The sequence below is a fragment of the Glycine max genome, chromosome 4, assembly GCF_000004515.6.
Source record: "Glycine max cultivar Williams 82 chromosome 4, Glycine_max_v4.0, whole genome shotgun sequence".
NCBI classification, from domain to species: Eukaryota; Viridiplantae; Streptophyta; class Magnoliopsida; order Fabales; family Fabaceae; genus Glycine; species Glycine max.
In genome coordinates this window covers 15,672,487-15,695,518 of record NC_016091.4, presented here as the reverse complement: position 1 = coordinate 15,695,518, position 23,032 = coordinate 15,672,487, and the positions used below count along the sequence as shown (strand labels likewise).

Below are 23,032 nucleotides of genomic sequence, written 5' to 3'. Positions count from 1 at the left end.
ATCATAATGACTATTTTTATGTCGCGCATCAAACTAAGTATATGGTTTAGGTTTAGGGTTAGTGGGTAGGGTTTAGGGTTAGTTGTTAGGGTTTAGGGTTAGTTGTTTATGTTTAGGGTTAGTAGTTAGGGTTTAGGGTTAGTGGTTTATTTTTAGGGCTAGTTGTTTATGTTTAGGGTTAGTGGTTAGGTTTTCGGGTTAGTTGGTTTATTTTTAGGGTTAGTGGTTTATTTTTAGGGTTAGTTGTTTATATTTAGGGTTAGTGGTTAGGGTTTAGGGTTAGTTGGTTTATTTTTAGGGTTAGTGGTTAGGGTTTAGGGTTAGTGGTTTATTTTTAGGGTTAGTTGTTTATATTTAGGGTTAGTTGGTTTATTTTTAGGGTTAGTGGTTAGGTTTTAGGGTTAGTTGTTTATTTTTATAGTTAGTTGTTTATATTTAGGGTTAGTTGGTTTATTTTTAGGGTTAGTGGTTAGGGTTTAGGGTTAGTGGTTTATTTTTAGGGTTAGTTGTTTATGTTTAGGGTTAGTGGTTAGGTTTTAGGGTTAGTTGTTTATTTTTAGGGTTAGTGGTTTATTTTTAGGGTTAGTGGTTAGGGTTTAGGGTTAGTGGTTTATTTTTAGGGTTAGTTGTTGATGTTTAGGGTTAGTGGTTAGGGTTTAGGGTTAGTTGGTTTATTTTTAGGGTTAGTGGTTAGCGTTTAGGGTTAGTGGTTTATTTTTAGGGTTAGTTGTTTATATTTAGGGTTAGTTGGTTTATTTTTAGGGTTAGTGGTTAGGGTTTAGGGTTAGTGGTTTATTTTTAGGGTTAGTTGTTTATGTTTAGGGTTAGTGGTTAGGGTTTAGGGTTAGTTGGTTTATTTTTTGGGTTAGTGGTTAGGGTTTAGGGTTAGTGGTTTATTTTTAGGGTTAGTTGTTGATGTTTAGGGTTAGTGGTTAGGGTTTAGTGGTTACATTGAAGCCCACAAATAAGTAATGTACAAAAGGCAAAATGTTTTGAACTACCGAATTCATTGAACCCCAGAAATTCAATACATTGAACAGAACGTAAACAAATACAAGTCACTCGACTAACATACATAAATCAACGAGTTGAACAACTCCCACGCTCAGATTGCATTGGACAGCGATGCCTGTTATGCCCTTCGGCTCCACATCTACTACATTTAGATTGGTGCTCAGATGGTTCGACCCAATCCATCTCATTTCTTATCCTTGTTGATTTTGGCCGACCTTTCACACAAATTGTAGCTGGGTCAAGGATAAGTGTCCATGCATCATCAGAAGGAGGAATAGCCGCTTCATTCCCAAGAGGCCACCATTGTGCGGAGTAAACTTTTAAGATGTGCTCGTTTGTATAAACAACATCTATATATTGATAGTAGTTCATGCTCACGTAACCACAAGCTGCAATTATGTGTGAACATGGATAGTGAAGCGCAGAATACCTTCCGCATTGACAATGATGACCATTCAAGTTAACTGCCCACTTTTATCCGCCACGTTGCGTTATAGGGTTGAAGCTCTCCTCTACTTCAAACCTTGTGGAGTGGATATCATACACGCGAACGATGTGCGTACAAGCTTGTTCTTGATTTTTCCTCAGTTCTTTAACAAGCTTAGAACAGTATACTTGGCCTTCATTTAACTGTCTTTGGGCTTGGCGGCCACGCTTAACAAAGTACTTTCGACACCTACTGTACGTTGATTTCACCAATGTTGTTATGTGAATGCTGCGACAATCCTTTAAAACCTTATTGATACATTCTGAGAGGTTCGTTGTCATGTGGCCATATCGATGTCCTTCTCTATCATAAGCCATCGTCCATTTTTCCTTTGAGATGCGATCAATCCATGTTGCTATGGCTGGACTCAGTTCACAAAATTTTTCTAAATTTTGATAAAAAATGTGCTTGCAAGGAGTGTAGGCTGCATAAAATTAGTTATGAATAACAATTTTAAGTATAAATGAAAGTAAAATAAACGTGACCATCAAATATGAAATCTTACCCAATTTCTTCAACATTTCTTTTTGTTTGGCATTATTGAATTTTCGATTGAAGTTGCTTGCTATGTGTCACACGCAGTAGACATGATAACCGTGGGGAGGTTGCCAGCCAAGTGCTTCGTAAGCCACAACGGACTTTATACTCGCGTGTCGATCAGATATCAGACAAATACCATTTTTATCTGTGACATGTTCATGCAAGTGTGCCAAAAACCATGACCACGCTGTCAACGTCTCACCTTCGACCACCGCGAATGCTAGAGGAAGGACACCACCATTTCCATCTTGTGATGTGGCCATTAAGAGGGTCCCTCGGTATTTGCCGTACAAATGTGTGCCGTCAACTTGTATGATTGGCTTACAGTACTTGAAAGCCTCTTTACATTGGCCAAAAGTCCAAAAAACTCTATGAAATTGGCGGTGTTCGCGACTAATCGTATTTCCAACGATAAAATCGTCATGTAGTATTTGAAAATACGATCCAGGAGAATGATTTTGCATGTGTGTTAGCCACGACGAAAGTTGCGCATATGACTCATCCCAATCGCCATATTCAATAGCAATGGCTTTCTGTTTCGCCAACCAAGCTTTTTTGTACGACACCTTGTACGCAAATTGACTGTTAATCCTCTCTTGAATCAATGAAATTTTTATCGATGGATCTTCTCTGATCATGCCTGTCAATAGAATAACAAAATATAAATGACAATTAAGGCTAAACAATAACATAATATGAACATAACATATGTACCTACTACACAAGTCGCAATTAAATCTGAATCAAGTTTCTCGTGATCTTGGGTCATGGTCATATTGAGACATGTGTGTGGTCCACCCCATTGAGTGACTTTCCATGAATCAATTTTTTTAGATAGAATTGCCCTCATGTAGAAAGGGCAAGGACAATCTGCATTTCTATTCAAGCAACAAACCACATACTTGTCCCATTTGCTTTCAACCACTTTGAAACTTTGATGCACCCTCATAACATATTGTTTGACCGCATTCTTGACCGCATCTTTACTATCAAATTCCATGCCAACATATAATTCTTGGCCAACATTAAAAGTGGATGGCATCTCCAAACCGCAAATGTCCTCCTCATCAGGATGACTCCAGTTGATATTATTATAATGCAAAGCATCATTCCAAAATAGATTCTGAATTCCTTGTACACCTTATAGTTCAAAAAAAAATTCAAATCATACTTATTTGGCATTAAATACAATTGTCGTGAACTAATAAATGTATTGACGTATTTTTTAAGAGGAAATTATACCTTCTGCTGGGTGAACAATTCTTACTGGTGGAATCATCTCGGGGACTTCATTGTCTGTATCAGATATACCGTCAACACTGTCATCTTCGTCTAAAGACTCTTCAACGTATGAGTTAGACACAAAATAATCATCATCATCATCTTCGTGAAGATGTAAATTGCTCATATTTGTTGGCGGTTGTGGCTCATCATTAGATAAATAATTTCCACATGATGTAAGCGAATTTGCAGAATGAAACATTGAACCACCAGCCACATCTTTTTCTATGTACAATTCTAGAACTGACATTTCATGTTGTTGTTTAAAACTTTCCAGCATCGTTTCAACATCTTCGTCATCACAGATTTGCAAGGCAATATATTTTCCCAACACTAAAAATCTACAACTGATAGCAGAAATAATTTCATTATTTTGTAACTTTACCTTGTCTCCAATATTTTTCTTCAAAGCATTGAAACTAATTCCACGTTTAATCTGAATCGCTTTTTTACTGCCTTCAAATATTACACCATCATTATCTTCATATACCCTTCCATTGAAATACAACACTGTTATAACCGAATTCATCGTGTACCTACAAAAAAAATATTTTAATTAATTAATCATAATAAATTCAAAATAGTCAAATATAATCACAAAAAGTCTTTTTAACACAATTTTACATTAAATCATTATTCTATAAAAAAATTATTAACTTTAAATATTTTTCATGGTAAAAACTTAAAAAAATAAACGATTCCTAGGTACTAATTTTAAAGCCCAAATAAACCATAAATAAAGTTAGTATTATTTACAAATAATTCAATCTCATAATAATAACTTCAACTTACGTACTACAAATAAATATAATGGAAAAAAATTTATTTTAAATACCGTTCAAGTTAAATGCTCATAAAATAAATTTACTATAACTTTATATTAAAATAAATTTCCACACTAAAAATACTTATTTCGAATAATTATGATGTTACAAATTTTTTTACTTTCAGACACTTTTCACAATACACGCTCGATCAATTTTTAACACTAACAAAGTATTAATACCAACCTAATCTAATTAAAAATATACTCAAATTTTCATATTTACCAAAGAAGCATATACACGCTCGGGACTTAAATATTTTCTTTAGATAAATATCATCAAAAAAAATTTCTATTTTACACACACAAAGAAGCATATCAAATATAAGACTAATTTAATTAAAAAATTATTAAAAACAAAACATTCAAAATGCTCTCAAAAATTACTTAACAAATATTTTATAATACAAATTATTTAACTCAAAATTACTAACCTGATTCAGAAATTTATGCCTCAACAAATAAATTTCAAACCTTATACGCATAACTTTAAATCTCAAGAAAAGCTTACAATTTTTTAAAACTGAAATGTAACTTTCAAAGCACAGCACCAACACTAATAATTTGCAGTTTTGAATAAACAGCGAACTCGCTTTGGGAAAAAACACCACTAGTGAGTTTTCAACACACAACTAAAATGCAGTTTTGAACACACAGCATGACTGGGGTTTTTTTTCGAGTTATATAGGCACTGAATCGCCATTTGGAATGGCTATTTTCTTGGCCTTAAATCACCAATGGCAGTTGCAACTTGCCATGAATTCGCCAATGGCAATTGCAACTTGCCTTTTGGCCTGAAAAAGCTTACAACACCTCTGCCATCTGCCACCTGCAAAAAGTCTGGAAAAGCTGGCCTACGAATGGAACTCGCCAGTTTGACTGGCGGTTCCCACCTTCAACGTATATCGCCAGTCTTACTGGCGATTTGCTCCTATGCATGTGCATATCGCCCCTGTCAATGGCGATTCCAGTCAGCAGCAGCAAACTCGCCAGTGCCACTGGTGGTTTGCTTGCACCATGCATGGGGTTACGTCCAAAAGTGCCCCCTTGGGTAAATAGTTTTAAAACTACCTCATTTGGGGAAATAGTTTTTAAAACTACCCCAAATGGGAAAATTTGCCGATGTAGGCATGGGTTGTTGCCGAACCAGTATAAATCTTGTGTTTGTCTTCTTCTTCCCTACACTCTTTAATTTTCGCTGTGTACTTTTAATTGCCGCTTTTACTTTTGGTTAAGTTTTTGTTTTTGTTCTTTACTTTCTTAACTTTGTAGTAAAAGCCTAATTGAATCTAGTAACATTAAGAAGGATAATTTTTTTTAATTAGTCAAGACACGTTCATAATTAATTCAACCCCCCCCCCCCCTTCTTAATTATTCCGAGGCCACTTGATCCAACACATTTCACCATGCCCCATGATGGGAGCCAAAATGTTCCAGTAACTAGATCATGCCTTAAGGTAAGGAGACCTAATCCAAGAGTATTCAACACTACTACAAAAAGCAATTTTAGCATCGACCTATTAACATCGATTTTGGACAAAATCGATGTTAAGTTAAACATGGTGGCATATTTGTAAATAAAGTATCCTTCTTAACATCGGTTTTCCAAAAAACCGATGTTAATGCATACACGTTAACATCGGTTTTTCAAAAACCGATGTTAACATATCATACGTTAACATCTATGGATTAACATTGGTTTTTTGAAGAAAACCGATGTTGTACTTATGATTTAAAATAAGAGAACGCGAACCCTAGTACTTTCCTCGTGCTCTATTTTTCTTCTTCTTCCTCGTGCTTCGGTTTTCTTCTTCTTCCTCGTGCTCCGGTTTTCTTCTTCTTCCTCGCTTCTTCTTCTTCGTGACCTCACGGTACAGGCTTTTGTAATTGCACGTTACCCAGGTACAGCCTCACGGTACAGGGTTTTGTTCTTCGCAATCTCACGGTACAGGGTTTTGTTCTTCTTCTTGTTCCTATTGTTATTTGTTTGTTTCTTCTCCTTTTCTTCTTCTTTGTAACTGCACATTAAGCATGTGGTCATTGCAAGGAGGTTCGTGCTTGCAAGTTGCAAGGTGCTCAAGGTGGTGACTTTCAGTTTGTTGGTGTTCATGTAGAAGCAAATGCCTTTGGTGTTTTGATGATGATCATGATGATTTGATGCAAATGATGCAAATGGGCTTTTCAAGTTAAATTCAAGACAATGATTCAAGAATACAAGCCACAACATCAAGATGATCACTAGTATTATAGGAAGGGAATTCCTAATTGATATAGCAAAAGGTTTGGCCAAGTAATTTAAGTTAAAAAGTGTTTTTCAAGAGATTTACTCTCTGGTAATCGATTACCAGAGGATGTAATCGATTACCAGTGGCCAAAAATGATTTACAACAGCTACTAAATATTTGAATTCAAATATTAGGCTGTGTAATCGATTACACAATATTGGTAATCGATTACTAGCAGTTAATAAACGTTTTAATTCAAATTTTAAAAGCTGTAATCGATTATACAAATCCTGTAATCGATTACCAGACAAGATTTTTAGAAAAATATTTCTAAGAGTCACAACTTCTCAAATGGTTTTTACATGACCACCAATGGTCTATATATATGTGACTTAGAACATGAATTTGCTCAGAGTTTTTCAGAACAACAAGTGTTTATTCTCTCAAAGAGCAAAATCATTTTATCCTCTTAAGAATTCCTTGCCCAATCCACTTGCAATTCATTAAGGAATCATTTGAGTGCTCAAATTGTAAAATCTATCTCTTTCAAGTGAGATTCATTCTTCTCTTCTTTCTAATTCTCTAAGGGATTAAGAGACTAAGGGTTTCTTGTTGTAAAAGAATTCTGAACACAAAGAAAGGATTGTCCTTGTTTGTTCAGAACTTGTAAAAGGATTTTACAAGATAGTGGAACTCTCAAGCGGGTTGCTTGGGGACTGGACGTAGGCACAAGGGTGTGGTCGAACCAGTATAAATTTGAGTTTGCACTTTCTCTTCCCTTAAACTCTTTTATTTATTATTGTTTTATATTCATATTCAGTTGTTCTATTTGAATCAATATTTAAGAAGTTCATTGTTAAGGGAATTCGTAACTTGAATAGAAAGTGAAATATAATTTTAATTGGGGAAATAGTTTATAATATCTTAATTCAACCCCCCCTTCTTAAGATATCTGAGGCCACTTGTCTAACAGTTCACAAGGTGCTCGCAAGGTGCTTCGTGCTCCCAAGGTGCCTATTTTATAATTTTGGTTATATCTGGTTTATGAGTCTGACTTCAACATTCAACACTAACACCAAGACTGCACTTTCAGTCAGGTAATTCCTTCTCTGCAATTTCTTGAAATGAGTTTTGTTAAGTTAAACCCTATATGGCTTTTTTTTCACCACCCCCATACTCCACAGTTAACCCTCATGCTTCAGACTACCTTACTTTAGTTAGGGTTTATGCAAGTAAACTTCAAATGGCTGTAACTTTTGATAGCAATGTCCGTTTGAGGCCCATAATATGTCAAAATGCTCGAAATCGAAGGAGGAATCCCTGGGCAAATATTGAAGGAGGAATCCCTGGGCAAATTCCTAAAGGGGATTAGGTCAACCGATTTTTCCAAAAAATGTCTCTAAGTAGCTGAAAATAGGATTTAAGATTCAACCACCGATTTTTCCAAAAGTTTCAAGTTTTGTTATTCTATAATTACTAGCAGTACTATTCCTTTAATTCAACAAATTACCTCTCAGTTGAACTCAAAATTCTCTGCAGGTTATGGTACATTATATTCCTGCCATTGACCAATGGGCATATGCTTTGACTAAACCCTTGTCTCCTACTAGGTTCAGTTTTCTGAGGACCAAACTCAATGTGATTAAGTTTGTTTCAAAGACTCAACTGCGCACTCACTTAATTATGATAGTTACCAAGTTAACCATAGACATTAAGTTGTATATGCCAAGTTCTAATATTTATTTTCTCTTATTTGGCTTTTGGTTGCTTCTCTACGACATATTTAGTTGCAAGGCGTAGGGAGTACCTCTGCCTTGGTGGTTTGCTTTCTTCTGGGTTGTTCATTCATCAATTGCACTCTTCAAGTTTGAGGTAACTAGCAATGTTGTTCTATTCTTTTAGTGTGACTGATAAGTTATATTATTAATAGAAACATCATGTATGCTGTGTGGTTTGATTTTTTTTACAATTAATAGTTTACTAGCTAGTTTTCTGCTAAAACCTATTTAAAAGCAGAATGCAAATCATATATGTTGTGTGGTCTGATTTTAAATTTACAAGTTAAATTTTGGTTCTTTTGTAAAAACAGAGAGAGTATTTATAAAAATTTTCTAAAAACAACATCAGTTATTTGTGAAAAATCGATGTTAACGTACACGTTAACATTAGTTTTTTCAAAAAACCGATGTTAACTGTCAACATTAACACATACGTTAACATCGGTTTTCTGTAAAAAACCGATGTTAAGTAACGTTAACATCGGTTTTTCCAAAAAATCGATGTTAAGTTACGTTAACATCGGTTTTTCCAAAAAAACCGATGTTAACTGTCAACATTAACACATACGTTAACATCGGTTTTCTGTAAAAAAAACCGATGTTAAGTTACGTTAACATTGGTTTTTCCAAAAAACCGATGTTAACTGTCAACATTAATACATTTTTTTGGGTGTAATTCTTATTATCAACATCGGTTATTTAAATAACTGATGTTGTAAATTTAACGTTAACATCGGTTTTTTTAAAACCGATGTTAACGATAATACATTCAATATCGACACTTTCAACATCAGTTAAAAACCGATGTTGAAAGTCATAAATAACCGATGTTGAAAGCATATTTTCTTATAGTGCAAGTCTCAAGTGTAATATGTCTCTCTAGGTCAAGTGTTAGGGTTTTGTTGGTAACCAAAATAAAATATTTCATTTTGGTACCTATGTTGAACATAATCGGCAGGATCAAAAGCCATAGTGCATAACGACACAATGGTTGGATGCCAAAAATAATTATTGGATTTGAGCTCAACGAATGGCGGAGCCTACTTAGAGATTTTCAACTGTTGCTTGGAGAGAAAGATTGACTAAGTTGACATGGGTAGAAGTGGGGGATTGGTTTCCATGCTTTTAGGATAATGGCTAGAGTTTATAACCACTTTCTTTATCTATAAATATCTGAAGCAATTGTATTGGAAAACACACCAAATTCAAATCAAAACTCATTATCTTCTATGCATTTTCTTATCTTTTAGCTTTCGATTTTTACTTGTTTTAATTTTTCCGTAGATTTACAGCTTTTCAAATTATTTCCTTTATTGTGTTGTTTACCGATTTACCTTATCCTTGTCCCTTAGAGTTTGTTTGGATAGGGTAATTTAACTAGGTAATGTATTTTTTTATAGGGAATTAAATTCTTTTTTTATTTATTAAAAGTAACTGTTTAGATATTTTACTAAAAGGAATTCAAAATTTTAGAGTTTTAAAAAGGATTTTAGTTAGTTGAAAGAATAAAATTTCAAATTCCATCTTCAAGAGAGTGAATTTGGAAATTCTCTAGACAGGGGCGCACCTCACTCTTGAACTTCTCTCTCTGGTTCGTCTTCTCTCTTCTTTCTTGAACTTTCATGGTTTTGATGTTGTTCTTCTGTGATTATTGTTTTGTTTTCCTCAATACTTAACTGAATTCCAATCTAGGGTTCATATATTTTCCTCAATACTCATTCTCGCAAACCTAATCCCTGGCTCTCGCAACTTGGCCTTCAAAATGAGCATGCTTTATTTCGATGCTTGCGTGAGACCTTATATTTATTCTTCTTCGACAGTTTGTTTAATTGATTGAAAAACCTTTTTTTGCTGAAATTTTAGGTAGTAATTGATGTTTCTATGCTTTGATTTTGTGATTAGCATGTCAATTGTTTGTGAGATTTGGTGGTTAGATGTGATTATTGTTGCATTGTGCATGATTCTGAAGGAGTTGCATTGTTTGTGAGAAAAAAATGCTTCACTCACCGAACCAAAAAAGAATGTTTAAGAATTTCTAAAACTTGTTTCTGTGATTTGGTTAATTGTTTGTAATTAGTTGTATGCATTACTTTGTATGTCCAACTCCACCCATTATACGAATAATGTTTAAGAAGTCAACTTTCATCAATTTAAAAGATTATTGTACCATAAATAGTAGTAACAAATTAACAATTAAAGGAACATGCATTATTAGCCGCTCTTGGTTGCATATTTCTAGAACTTGTTTTTGTGCTTTTTATTTTGCTGGTGGTGATTTGGTTCCAAATAGGTATATGCCATGACAACTTAGTTGCTTTGCACCTTAATATTATCATTAGGTGGCTAACCTAGACTACTTATTTAAATGCAGAATTGTTTGTGTATATGACATGGTTGTAATGGGTAGGTCAGATCCAACCTTTTTTTTTAGTGTGTATGTTTTATTTGTGTTTGCAATTTCTTGAGCATCGAAATCATTAAACTATAGTTTAAGCTGTTTAGCCTGCTTGATGAATTTTAGGTGGGTTCCTTGACTTTTGACTAGTTTCTAGCTCTTTGTTTCAAATGTGAAAGTTTCAGTAAGGAGGCCAAAGTCAAATCCTTTTAGGATGGTGAGGCTTATGTTGCTCTCTTTACCATGAAAATCTGTCATGGGATTGGATTGGTATTGGTGCTCTGCTATCACTGTTTCAAGGGAAGTTTTAGCTGTCTAATGTAGAGGGGTTGAACTAGCTTGTTGCATTCTCGATTTTGGTTTATTTCATTGATGTTTTTATCTATCTCTTTGGAAGATATTTTTGCTCCTCGTAGTTGTTCTTTCTCTTTTTCTATCTAATAATATTTCTCTCTTTGTTCCTTTTATTTTGGGGCTGATAATTATGTGCTTTTGGCATTATTAATTGTGGCTTTGGTCTTTTAATTCCAACTTGTTTCTAGATTTCTTTGAAGTTAAATTTGACACTTCAATAGTTCAATTACACTGATCCGATTAGAGAACTTTATTCATCTATGCGTATCTGTTTAGTTGGTATTTATGCTTCCTTAATCATAACTAAGCAGTTATACTTATAATTAATTGTAATTTCTTACAAGTGTTTTGTTTAGTTGGTAACATAAAAAGGTATGAGCGTGTAGAACATAGAAAGAAGAAAGAGAGAGGAACACATAGAAGTTAGTTCAGGTACTATTTGCAGGGTATAATCATCTGTGAAATTGAAGCACAACTATGACTTTTTCTTTTTCGTTTTTGTTTAATTTTACTAGTTCTGGGGATGTTTACTGGCTTACTGTTATTTTGTGATTAAGCTGTGTGATTCATATATTCATGACTGATGAGGTTATGAATGTGTTGTCTTTCTCTGAATTTTTCAACCATGCATGAAATTGGATTAGGATTCCAACAAAGATAGTGTGGCCATAGCTACACTTATAATGTAAGAGAACAAATTATACTGTTAAATAATACTTTATTGTGTAAAATAGAGAAAGAAAAGTAGGAATTTCTAGCCTAGTGTTTGTTCTTTGCTATTTGTAGACTTTAGAGGAAAATAATATAATAATAAAATCTTAATTAATTTAATTCGGTCTTGTGTTATTTGGGGGTGTTGAAACGAGGACGAACCCTCTAAAGAGAAGGGCAGTGAGAATGTAACTTGCAGGGTATTTGATTTTTGGCTCAGTGCAGTTTGGTTGAAAGATCTCTTGGTTTGTTGGTTGTCTGGTTGAAAGATCTCTTGGTTTGCTGGTTGTCCAGTATTCATTGTTTTGTCTTATTTCTACGATAGGACTCTGCTAAAGTTGATTCTGTCCTATTTTGAGAAACTTGTTCCTTCAATTCTAATTTTGTCTCGGTGCCTGGAAGAACGGCTAGATAGTAGCATGGGGAAGAAAAAAAATAACCCACTGAACTCTGTTTGTTGTATAAAATATTTTTTTAATCTTCGTCAATATCATTAGATGATAGCTAGCAGTACCAAAATTTTAATAATCATAAAAAATTGCTTCCCTTCATCTTATTTTTCATGTACTTTATATTATTGCATAAAGGTGGAAGATATCATGACGGCAGGAGAAAATTTAAGAGCAAAACTTGGATTGCACGAACTAGAATAAGGAAGCATATGTTTTATTTTTTTAGTTTATATAAAAAACATATATCTCCAAATTGAATAGTATGAAATATAGTTTGTGTAAGTGTTACAATATTATTTAACATGGCAAAAGGAAGAAAATAAAGGTTGGTGTGTGGATAATAAGCATGGATGCCCATGTTGTTAGGTAGTGGTTGCTTGGATTTAGGTGATGATGGTAGCTAACACTTAATATTATGTTTTCTTGTGCAAAAAAGATGTGAAGGAATTCCTCTGCTAAAACAAAGATAATTTTGGAAGTTGGACTTATTTTGTGACTAGATTTTGCTTCTGTCCAAGTTATTTTTTGTGTGTAATTGCATTACTGATCAATGCTTTCTACAAAAAATAAGTTTTATCTGTAGGCTTCTAAATAACATTCCAAAGTGAAATGGTACTAAATTGTTTTTTTATGTTGTGAATTTTGATTTGTGTATTTTTTTATGTTGTGATGGTTCTAAGATCATATATAATGTCATTTTATCTACTAAATAGTTATGTCTTATAAATTTAAAGAGTTTTGTAGTGGGTAATAAATGAAAAAATGATTTAAATAATTAAATTAATATGTTTTTAATTGAAATAGATTAAAATAGTACATATTTATTAGAATACTACACTCGATAAATAGTACATAGAATTTATTAATGAAAAAAATAGTTATTTTATTAAAAAATGTTTTATTCAAATATAAAATTTTAAAAAAGAATGCATTTGATTATTTTATCAAAATAAGAAATTTTGAAAATGAAGAAATCTAATTTCTTTATTCAAACATAAAATTTTAAAAATGAAGAAATTTAATTTTTTATCCAAACACAAAATTTTAAAAATAAAGAAATTTAAATTAAAGTATTTAAAATTTTCAAAATTTAAAATTTTTTAAAATTTTAAATTGTCTCATCAAAACACACTCTTAAATACTTTAGGTACACCAAGTGCTTTCTTTAATATCTTGAGAACCAATTATTGAAAAGCGATTTCCTTCTTCGATTCAAATTGCTTAATTTCTATTTTGGAATCATGAAACATTGGCAATCCAAACTACGAAATTTTCACGCGACAATAGGTTAATATAGGGGTGTATTGTAAATAAAAAATTCGAGATCCCCGCACACGTATCCCAAGCGGTTAAGGTTACTTGCAGGCCAAGGGTTTGGTAACGTGATGACGTTTCACTAGTAGCATGGACCGCGTTAGTCGGATTTCGTCTACCTTATTTGAAATGGTATTTGATTTAGGCGCTCAATAGTTTCTTGTGGCAATTATGAATATTTTTTTATATTCATAAAAAATATTTTTTTTAAGGTGATTACGTTTTATTTAAGTGCAGTTGTTTAGACAAATTTAAGTGCATTTTGTTACAACTAATTTAGATTCACAATAAATTAATTATGTTAATAACAATATGTTTAAAATTTATTCTATAAATATTTCTAAATTACTTAATATAAATAAAATTCATATTATATTGTAAAATGATTAAATATTAATTTTAATCCATAATAATTTTAAATAATTTGATATTATTGTTTAATATTTTTAATGTATTAAATTAACATGATAAATATTATTAATTCATAGGATTTTTTTATCAAAATTAAAATATAAAATGAAAATATTAATACTAAATTTTAATGAATACTGATTAATATATAAAATTAAAAAAATATATAATGAACAGAAAATTACTTAATGCCTATATTTCTAAACAATTAAAATATTCAATATGAAATATTGAATACTCAGTAATTAATTTTGATTTGATATTAATTAGTAAGTTATTAATAATTTTTTATAAGGTAAATTTTAAATAAAATATATTAAATTTAAATTATAAAATGAGAAATATTAAATACTTTCCTTAACTTAATATTGATTAAAGATATAAAATTAATATATATATATATATATATATATATATATATATATATATATATAAAAGATAATAAAAAAATTCCTAAATACTAATATTTTAAAAACAAGTCTTTATTACGTAAATTTTAAATAAAATACATGAAAATAAATTATAAAATCACAAATATTAAATACTAATCTTGCATGAATACTGATTGAAGATTTAAAATTAATTAATGCATAACAAATTATTCACTACTGATATTTTTAAAGAATAATTATCCACCTTTTTACATGGACAACGGGAATCAAACATAGGATATAAATCAATTTCTTATCAATTGAACAACATTTATTGGTATAGTAAAAATATTCAATACAATATACTAGTATTTAATACTCATTAATTAAATTTGATTTACCCATTGATAAGAATTTTAATTAATTTTTATTAGTTAAATTTGAAATAAAAAATTATAAACAATTTTTTATATTATCCATTAATTAAAAGTCAAAACGACTTTAACAATACTAAAGAGCAAAGATCGATATCAATTATATAAATAGCATTATAATTAAAATTAAGTTCTGACTTATTTTGAATTCCTAAAAGTATTATTAATAATTATTTAGGTTTTCAAAATTATTTTATTCTCTTTCATACTAGTAAATTTAATATTTTCAAAAATGCTTTTTTATCACTATTTAAATGTAATATATCACTAGCTGAAAAAAAACTGTAATGTAATATTATTTTAGATATACCACATTAATAATTATTTGAAATGATAGCTAGTGTTTTTTAGACTTAGGTTAGTAATTTTAAGTGTCTTTCAATCAAATAAGTCATATTAATTTCACTTGATTTCATCTGATCTAATAAAATTTTATATGGTAAAATGATATCATTTGAATAACATTTTTTTTCTTCTTATTTCTGTTGTTTAAAAAATAACGTGATACAATTTTTATGTGACATTGTTAATTAATAATGACTTAAATTGAATTTAAAGATTTGAAAATTTATAAAAACAACAATTAAATATATTAATTTTTAATAGACCAAAAATAAATTCTATGATTTTTATATATTAAAAATTTATTTATTTCAAAAATATATAATAGTATGAGAGAAAAAATTATATAATAATACTATAAAATAATTTTACATCAGAAATATTAATAATACTTTTTGTAACATATTCTTTTAAATTCTATCTAATTCTATTTGTTATTGGTTGAAAGTTCTTTCAAATTATAAAAAATTAGGGATTTCACACTCTTTTAATGATATAATGATAATTTTTAATAATTTTTAATTAATAATAGAATATATTTTAGGAGTAATATGTTGTTATTACTTCTCATTTTATATTATTATATCACAAGTACGGTAATATGTTAATTACCTTGAAATTTACCATTTATAATAGTACTGTACTTTATAACACTTTCTTTTTCGCACTGTCATATGAGACAGGCACAGTAACTTCATTACTAAATTACAGCACATGTTCCAATGGTACGACACAGAAAAGGGCAATTTATTAACCATTTTCTTCGGCACACGGTCTGAAACACACTCTTTTCTACTTTGTACCCAAAAACACACTCTCATTTTCCTCTTCTCTTTCACTTGCAGCTTCAACAATCTCCTTTCATGTTTGTGTCAAGCTTCAACAATCAAGCGCGCCCACAAGGTAACATCAACAAATTCTTCTCTACATGCAAAATTTCTCTTTCTCTCTCTTTTGTTTTAAGGATACTGTACTTGTCCTGATCCCTTTGCAAATTGTGGGGTCTGCGTATTTTCTGTAAAAATTCTAACTTGATCTCATTTTGCTTGTGGGTTTTTATCTACAAATCATTTTTCCTAAGATCTTCATAGTTGCATGACCCTTTTGTGCTCTTCTGCAGAAAATGATGAAACTTTTCCGTTGGGTTTTGAAATTAAGTAGTGACTTTGATAGTTTTGTGTAGACTGTACTAAAGGGAGAGAGAAACAAAAGTTTAAGATGGCTTTTGTTTGAGGGTGAAAAGGGGGGAATTTGTGACCAAAAATTATAAAAAGAAGAGGGCTTTTTCAGCTAGTGAAGGTTGGTTTTCTTCTAGATTGATTGAAAGGGGTTCTGTAATGGAAGAAGGGTTAGGGCAAAACTCAGTTCCTCCTCATGGTCCCATTGATAAGTCCAAGATTCTGGATATTAAACCTCTGAGGAGTTTGATTCCTATTTACTCAATGTCTTCTCAAGCTCCACCTGCTGGCCAGTATCCTTCTGGGTTTTCTCCGTTTTTCCCATTTGGTGCACCTCAGCAAACTCCAACTGGGGTGACGACAAGGGGTGCTGCCACACCTGCTCCATTAAGGGCATATAAGAACCCACTAGGGGCAGGAGACTCTAGTTCAACAATGAACGGGTTCAATGGTCAAGATACTTCTGGGAAGAAAAAACGTGGATCACCGTCGCGCCACACCAAATCATCTGTAAATAAGCCTAAGAAAAGTCAAGAGCCACCTGCTGATTTAAGTGGCTTAGTTGGTATTAGCCCTGCCCAAAGAGAAGATGGTAGCCGTGAAGTGGTTAATATTGTGCTCATGGCGTATGATGCACTTCGGAGAAGGCTCTGCCAACTTGAAGAGGCAAAGGAATTGAGCTCAGGTTCGATCAAGCGTGCAGATTTGAAAGCTTGCAATACTTTGATGACCAGAGGAATTCGGACAAACATGAGGAAGAGAATAGGAGCAGTTCCTGGGATTGAGATTGGTGACATTTTTTATTTCCGAATGGAATTGTGTATTGTGGGCTTGCATGCTCCCTCCATGGGTGGAATTGATGCCTTGCATATCAGGGGTGAGTTTGAGGAGGAAACTCTGGCTGTGTGCATTGTTTCGTCAGGAGAATATGACGATGATGCTGAGGATAGTGATGTTATAATTTATACTGGTCAGGGTGGGAACTTCTTCATGAATAAAGATAAGCACACAACTGACCAGAAGCTTCAAAGGGGTAATCTTGCTTTGGATAGGAGTTCGCGACAACACAATGAAGTAAGAGTCATCCGGGGCATGAGAGATGGTGTGAATCCAAATAATAAAATCTATGTCTATGATGGTCTTTATAAAATCCAAGATTCATGGATAGAAAAAGCAAAAGGTGGCGGTGGTGTATTTAAGTATAAGTTGGTGAGAATACCTGGTCAATCTAGTGCCTTTGCTGTTTGGAAATCAATTCAGAAGTGGAAATCTGGCTCCCCTTCAAGGACTGGACTTATTCTTGCAGACCTTTCCAATGGAGCTGAGGGTATTCCTGTCTCACTTGTCAATGAGGTCAATAATGTGAAGGCACCTACTTTTTTCAATTATTTCCATTCTCTTAGACATCCAAAATCATTCAGTTTAATGCAGCCTTCACATGGGTGCACCTGCATTAAAGCATGTGTCCCAGGTGATTTGAACTGCTCTTGCATTAGGAGAAATGAAGGTGATTTCCCATACACTGGCAATGGCATTCTCGTGAGCCGGAAGCCATTGGTTCATGAATGTGGCCCCACATGTCAGTGTTTTCCTAACTGCAAAAATCGAGTGTCGCAAACTGGTTTAAAGCACCCCATGGAAGTGTTCAGAACGAAGGATAGAGGGTGGGGTCTTCGATCGCTGGATCCTATTCGTGCTGGTACTTTTATTTGTGAATATGCAGGAGAAGTTGTTGGCAGAGGCAAGGTAAGTCAGCTTGTGAAGGAAGGAGATGAGTATGTTTTTGATACAACCCGTATTTATGATCAATTCAAGTGGAATTATGAGCCTAGGCTTTTGGAAGAAATCGGTTCCAATGACTCTACTGAGGATTATGCCATGCCGTATCCTTTAATTATAACTGCCAAGAATATTGGGAATGTAGCTAGATTCATGAACCATAGTTGCTCCCCAAATGTTTTCTGGCAGCCTGTCGTGTATGAAGAGAACAACCAATCATACCTCCATGTTGCATTTTTTGCACTCAGACACATTCCGCCAATGACTGAGTTAACATATGATTATGGACTTGCCCAATCTGATCATGCCGAAGGTAGCAGTGCAGCCAAAGGGAGAAAGAAATGCTTATGCGGATCATCAAAATGCCGTGGTTCTTTTGGTTAGAGTTGCTCAAGACCGGCATGGTACTGGCAATGCTTTCATGGCTGAAAAGGTTTTGAGATCTCTTTCATGTTTCAAACCTCCTATAGTCATTCAGATTTGACATTGTAATAAACATGTGTGCCTCTCTTTGTCGCTTTCTATTTATCTTTTTTAAAAAACAAATCGTTTTCAAATTTACCCTTTTTTTGTTTCGTTCTCTTGTTATCCTAAAATTGGTACAATAAATAAGACTTTTTTGGTTTCTCAACAACAAATGTATGTGATATAGGTTAGATGTGTTAACTTCCAACTTTACCAATACAATTGAGTTCTAGAAGAGAAACATTATGCTGGAATAAGTGAAATGTAGTAATGTACAAATTCTTGCATCATGTTTTGTTATCAATTTTTATTCATCCTATTTTCTGGAAGTCTTGCATAAGTACTCATTCCAAAGGTACTATGGAAGTATCAAAATTACTTAGTCTGCAATTTTGGTACTGTTCCTTTGCACACTATTTAATTCAAATTTTTATTCTGCTTCTCTGGGGTTGTTGGCCTGCTAGCATTTCCATATTGACTTCAAATTAACTAGGCATGTAAGTTCACAATGCCTTGAATTCACTTCAGGTGCTATGGGGGTTCATTATATGATATTATATACATAATAGATGTTGATTAGTAGTGTTATCATTGTTTCTTTACTTTGTTACATGTGTATTTGTGCATTACTTGAAGTTTTCTCATTTGTCTTTATCTCAAAATTTCAATTTTGGTTTACGGAGCTTTTCAAGATTTTTGAACACGTGTTACTGAAAATATGCGGGCAAATTGCACTTGTTCTGATTTTCATCTATGGAACTTACATATTCGTTAGCAAAGGTTAACACTTGGATTATCTCATCCAGGAATGCTAATAGCTAATTATTATTTCCATGTTTCTTATTTTGTTTTACCAGAGGAGGATGATCTTATGTTGAGAGCCAGATCCAGTTTGGAAGTTCAAGTTTAGTGGATGTATGGTTCCAAATCAAGTTTAAGTGTGTTTATAAATAAATCATGTGACCCTCTGGACCTGGCCCCTTTTTTGGATCCAATTATATCATAAATTATCCGTTATTGTATAATTTGTGTAATAGTTTTTAGTTGGGAATGGCCATGATGCGCCAGAGAAGCATATAGGTAGTGCTATGCATTCACATGTTTTATCTGTGGTTTTTTCCTTTTTACGCGATTTTGTTGTGCTGTAATATATGTAGCTAAGAAGATTAGAATTGTTTTTATTATTTATTTGTTTTATTATTATTATTATTATTATTATTATTATTATTATTATTATTATTATTATTATTATTATTATTTCACATTTTGTATTGTAGAAACCATGGCGTGGATCATATTCAATGCTATTTGCATTGGTCTGAACTCTTCCTGGGCCCATTTACTTCAGCTGCTGCAATCATCATGACTCATAATTGAGGGAACTTGGTTTCGTATATGCTGCTAATTAATTATAATTATTAACGAGACCTTAGTATGTGCAGTTGATTATTGGCAGAGTGGTATTTGGAATCTCCATTTCCGTTTGGGTTCTGCTGCTAAGGACTGCCCCCTTTTACTTGTGTTTTTGGCAACTTGTGTGGGTAGATTAAGGAGAACTTTGTTAATGTCAACGTCTAACTGCAGATTTCACCTAATAAACCTTACTAGCTTAAATCTGCCTTCTTTCAGAGCCCTCTATAGAACTTGCCGAAATACAATGCAATTTAGTCGTATAATGGTTGTAATAATTATGCCACTTGATGTATTTCTTTCCTTTTAATTCTTCTGGAGATGCTATCTTGTGCCCCTCTTTCAATCGAATTTTCCGGTCCCTTATCAAATGGTCGAAAATTGATATGCTTTTGATATATCAAAATCGTACTCAAAATTTTCATCCCCAGCAACACCTTTATTCTTTGTTGGCTCCAAGGCCAGACATGAATAAGTTTTCCCTTGTAATATCTCAACAACCATGATTTCAACTTCCTTTTCAAGGGCCTCCACATTATCCTCATCAACATTAACCAATGAGATCCTCGTCCTTTGTTAGCCCTTTGCAATTCTTTCTCATGTATAAACTGCTCTATTTGATTAGCCTTGGAAGCTAGCTGGCTAAGGTCGCCATACTCTTGAGCCACTAATTTTTCTTTCAACCTAGAATGCATATTCCTAGTTGCCATGGCTGCACACTCTACTTCTGGAAATTGTACTGAACAATGACTTCCAGCTTTTATGAACCTTTCTATGAAGTCTATTGTTAATTCTTCAACCATTTTCTTCATGTTCATCAAATCAGCTATAGTGACTTCAGGTTGAGGCTTATAAAATCTATTATGAAAGCATCTCTCCATGTCCGCCTAGTTTTATACTAAATTTGGTGGTAAATTTGAGTACTAGGTAAAAGCTTCCCCTGTCAAAGAAAGAAGAAAAAGTTGCAAATTATGGAGCTCATTCTGACTGGCTTCACCACCTTGAGCAATGAATCGTCCTATATGTTCCATAGTCAATTTGTTGTCCTCACTAGAAAAAGTGGAGAAATCTGGTGGTGTCTCATACCCTTTTGGTAGGGGCATCGTGCGATTCACCCATTATGGATATGTTTTCTTGTACATGGGACTCTCTATTGGTTTTAGTTGAACGCCAAAATACTTTATCATGGGCCTTTCCATTGGATTAATAAGAGGTGTTGCAATAGTCCTCAATGGCTAGTAACCAATATGACCTACAACATTTGGTCCCTGATCAACATCCTTATTGACATATGAGGGCTCTTCATTATTACCTCCTTTGTCATGATTGACCTTCTAGAGGGAGGTATAAACGGAGTCATATTTGGCAAACCAATTTGGCCAACAACACTTGGAGGCCTTCTTACTAAACCTACCTAGACAAGAAAGACTCGATTAGCATAATCATTTGCACTTGCTTGCCCACCATAGGTAGAAACAAACAAATTACTAACATTGAACGGGCATATAACTCATATTGGCTACCAATAACAGGTGCCACAATTGACGTAGCGTCACTCGAAGGAGTAGACAAAGTACTTGCCATGGGACTTGTCATTAAGGAAACATGCATTCCCAATTAACTCTTCCCTTATTTCGAACTATTCTTCTTCTTGGTTTGTTGATTCATCTTATGTGTAGTAGTCTTACCAAAACATAAATGCATAGACTGGTAAAACTCCATTCGTGACTCGAATCATTTGATCAATTTACCTACACAGGTCCCATCGGGCGTGCCAATTTTGTTGTCACAAGAAATCTTAGGGATTAATCGAAATGAATTCAGCTGTAATTGCTTCAACACGATTTCAAAATTTGAATGATGAATCAAACAATTTAGTTGTCAAGAGGGGAAATCTACTTCTTGACCTTTCGTGGGCTCTCAAGCTACTAAAGAAAACACTTCATTTGGGGGTGAATCTCAACTAAAATATGAACAAACTAAAGTAAAAGTTGAACTTAAAAGAAAACTATAAATTCAACAAAGATAACTGAAAAATAACTTAGAAAATAATTGCATTGATTGGTTATGTTGGTTCAAGGTCCCTATAAATGTTTATGAAATAAATATTTATACTGTAAAATCTAAACTAATTTAATGAAAATCATGTCTCATCCAAGTTCGTGCACTACTTTTTTCATTTGCTTCGACTAATTTACTCGCATTTCGGCTAAGTAGCAACACAGTGTACCTTCCACGTTCTGATTTTTTAGGAACTGCTCCTAGATCATAGGATTCTTATTAAAAACTATTTTTATCCAATACCCCCAATTTTAGCTTCAATTTCCATTTATCTTTGAAGCCTTAGATTTAATCCTCTAAATTTTAAAAAGCAGAACTATTTCTTCCAACTATCATATCTTATCACTTATCCAAAATAACAATTAATTTCCTTCTGGCTAAGTTTCTAACTTTATTAATTCGACTAACTAAAAATATTTGACTAAATTGAAACTTTGGTTTGACGTTTTTGGTCCCCAAAGTTTAAAATGATCGAATTTTGTCCCCCAAGTTTTACATTTGTGTGATTTTGGTGCACTTGCCTAATTTCTAACATCTAACCCTGTTGACTGTCAGTTGACCGTCAATATATGTTTAATTAATTTTATTTAATTTGATTTTTTTCTTCCTCTTCATCTATTACTCTTCCTCCTCGCTTCACGCTCTTCCTTTTCTTCCTCGCTTACTCTTCTTCGCATCTTCTTCCTTCCTGTTCGTCAAACCCCGTCGTCTTTGTCTTCTTCTTGCTCGAACCCGATAATCTTCCTCTTCCTCGAACCCTGTCATCTTTCCTTGATGGAAAGCAATGGGTATTCACATAGCACTGGTTCTAGGCTTAATAGATGTCATGCTTGTTGTGAATGTGACTTAGATGCTCTGTTGGCCACTGCTTGGACTAACAATAATGCTATCATAAGGTTTTTTGGTTGTGGGAATTATAAGGTATGTGACTGGTTTTGTGTTGTTTTGGTTGTTGAAATATATTTGCTCCTAATATTTTGTTTAGGATTTTGCAGGACTTAGGGAGGCAGGGGTGTAATTTCTTTGAATGGTGTGATCCACCATTGAATCCTTGTGTGAAGAAAATTATTGTTGGGTTGATGAGGAAACTGGAAGAGTCCAAGAATATTGAGAATGAACTCAGGAAAAAGCATATTGAGTTGAAAAAGAAAGAAAATAGTTGATCAATGGGATTATTGTGTCTTGGGTTTTACATTGTTAGTGGTTG

The 23,032-nt window shown here is 33.1% G+C and overlaps 1 protein-coding gene across 2 annotated transcripts; it reads left to right on the top strand.

The window, feature by feature from the left end:
* Positions 1-15,669: 15,669 nt before the first annotated feature.
* LOC100812173 (histone-lysine N-methyltransferase, H3 lysine-9 specific SUVH1) lies at positions 15,670-20,091 on the top strand. 2 transcript variants are annotated; one of them, XM_006578331.3, is made up of 3 exons: positions 15,670-15,835; positions 16,053-18,322; positions 19,632-20,091. In XM_006578331.3, exon 2 carries the CDS (start codon positions 16,270-16,272, stop codon positions 18,271-18,273), a length of 2,004 nt encoding a protein of 667 aa, XP_006578394.1. In that variant the 5' UTR covers positions 15,670-15,835; positions 16,053-16,269; the 3' UTR covers positions 18,274-18,322; positions 19,632-20,091. The 2 variants fall into 2 exon arrangements, with proteins under 2 accessions (XP_006578394.1, XP_003522868.1); XM_003522820.4 differs by lacking the exon at positions 19,632-20,091 and adding an exon at positions 19,212-19,538.
* The last annotated feature ends 2,941 nt before the right edge of the window (positions 20,092-23,032 follow it).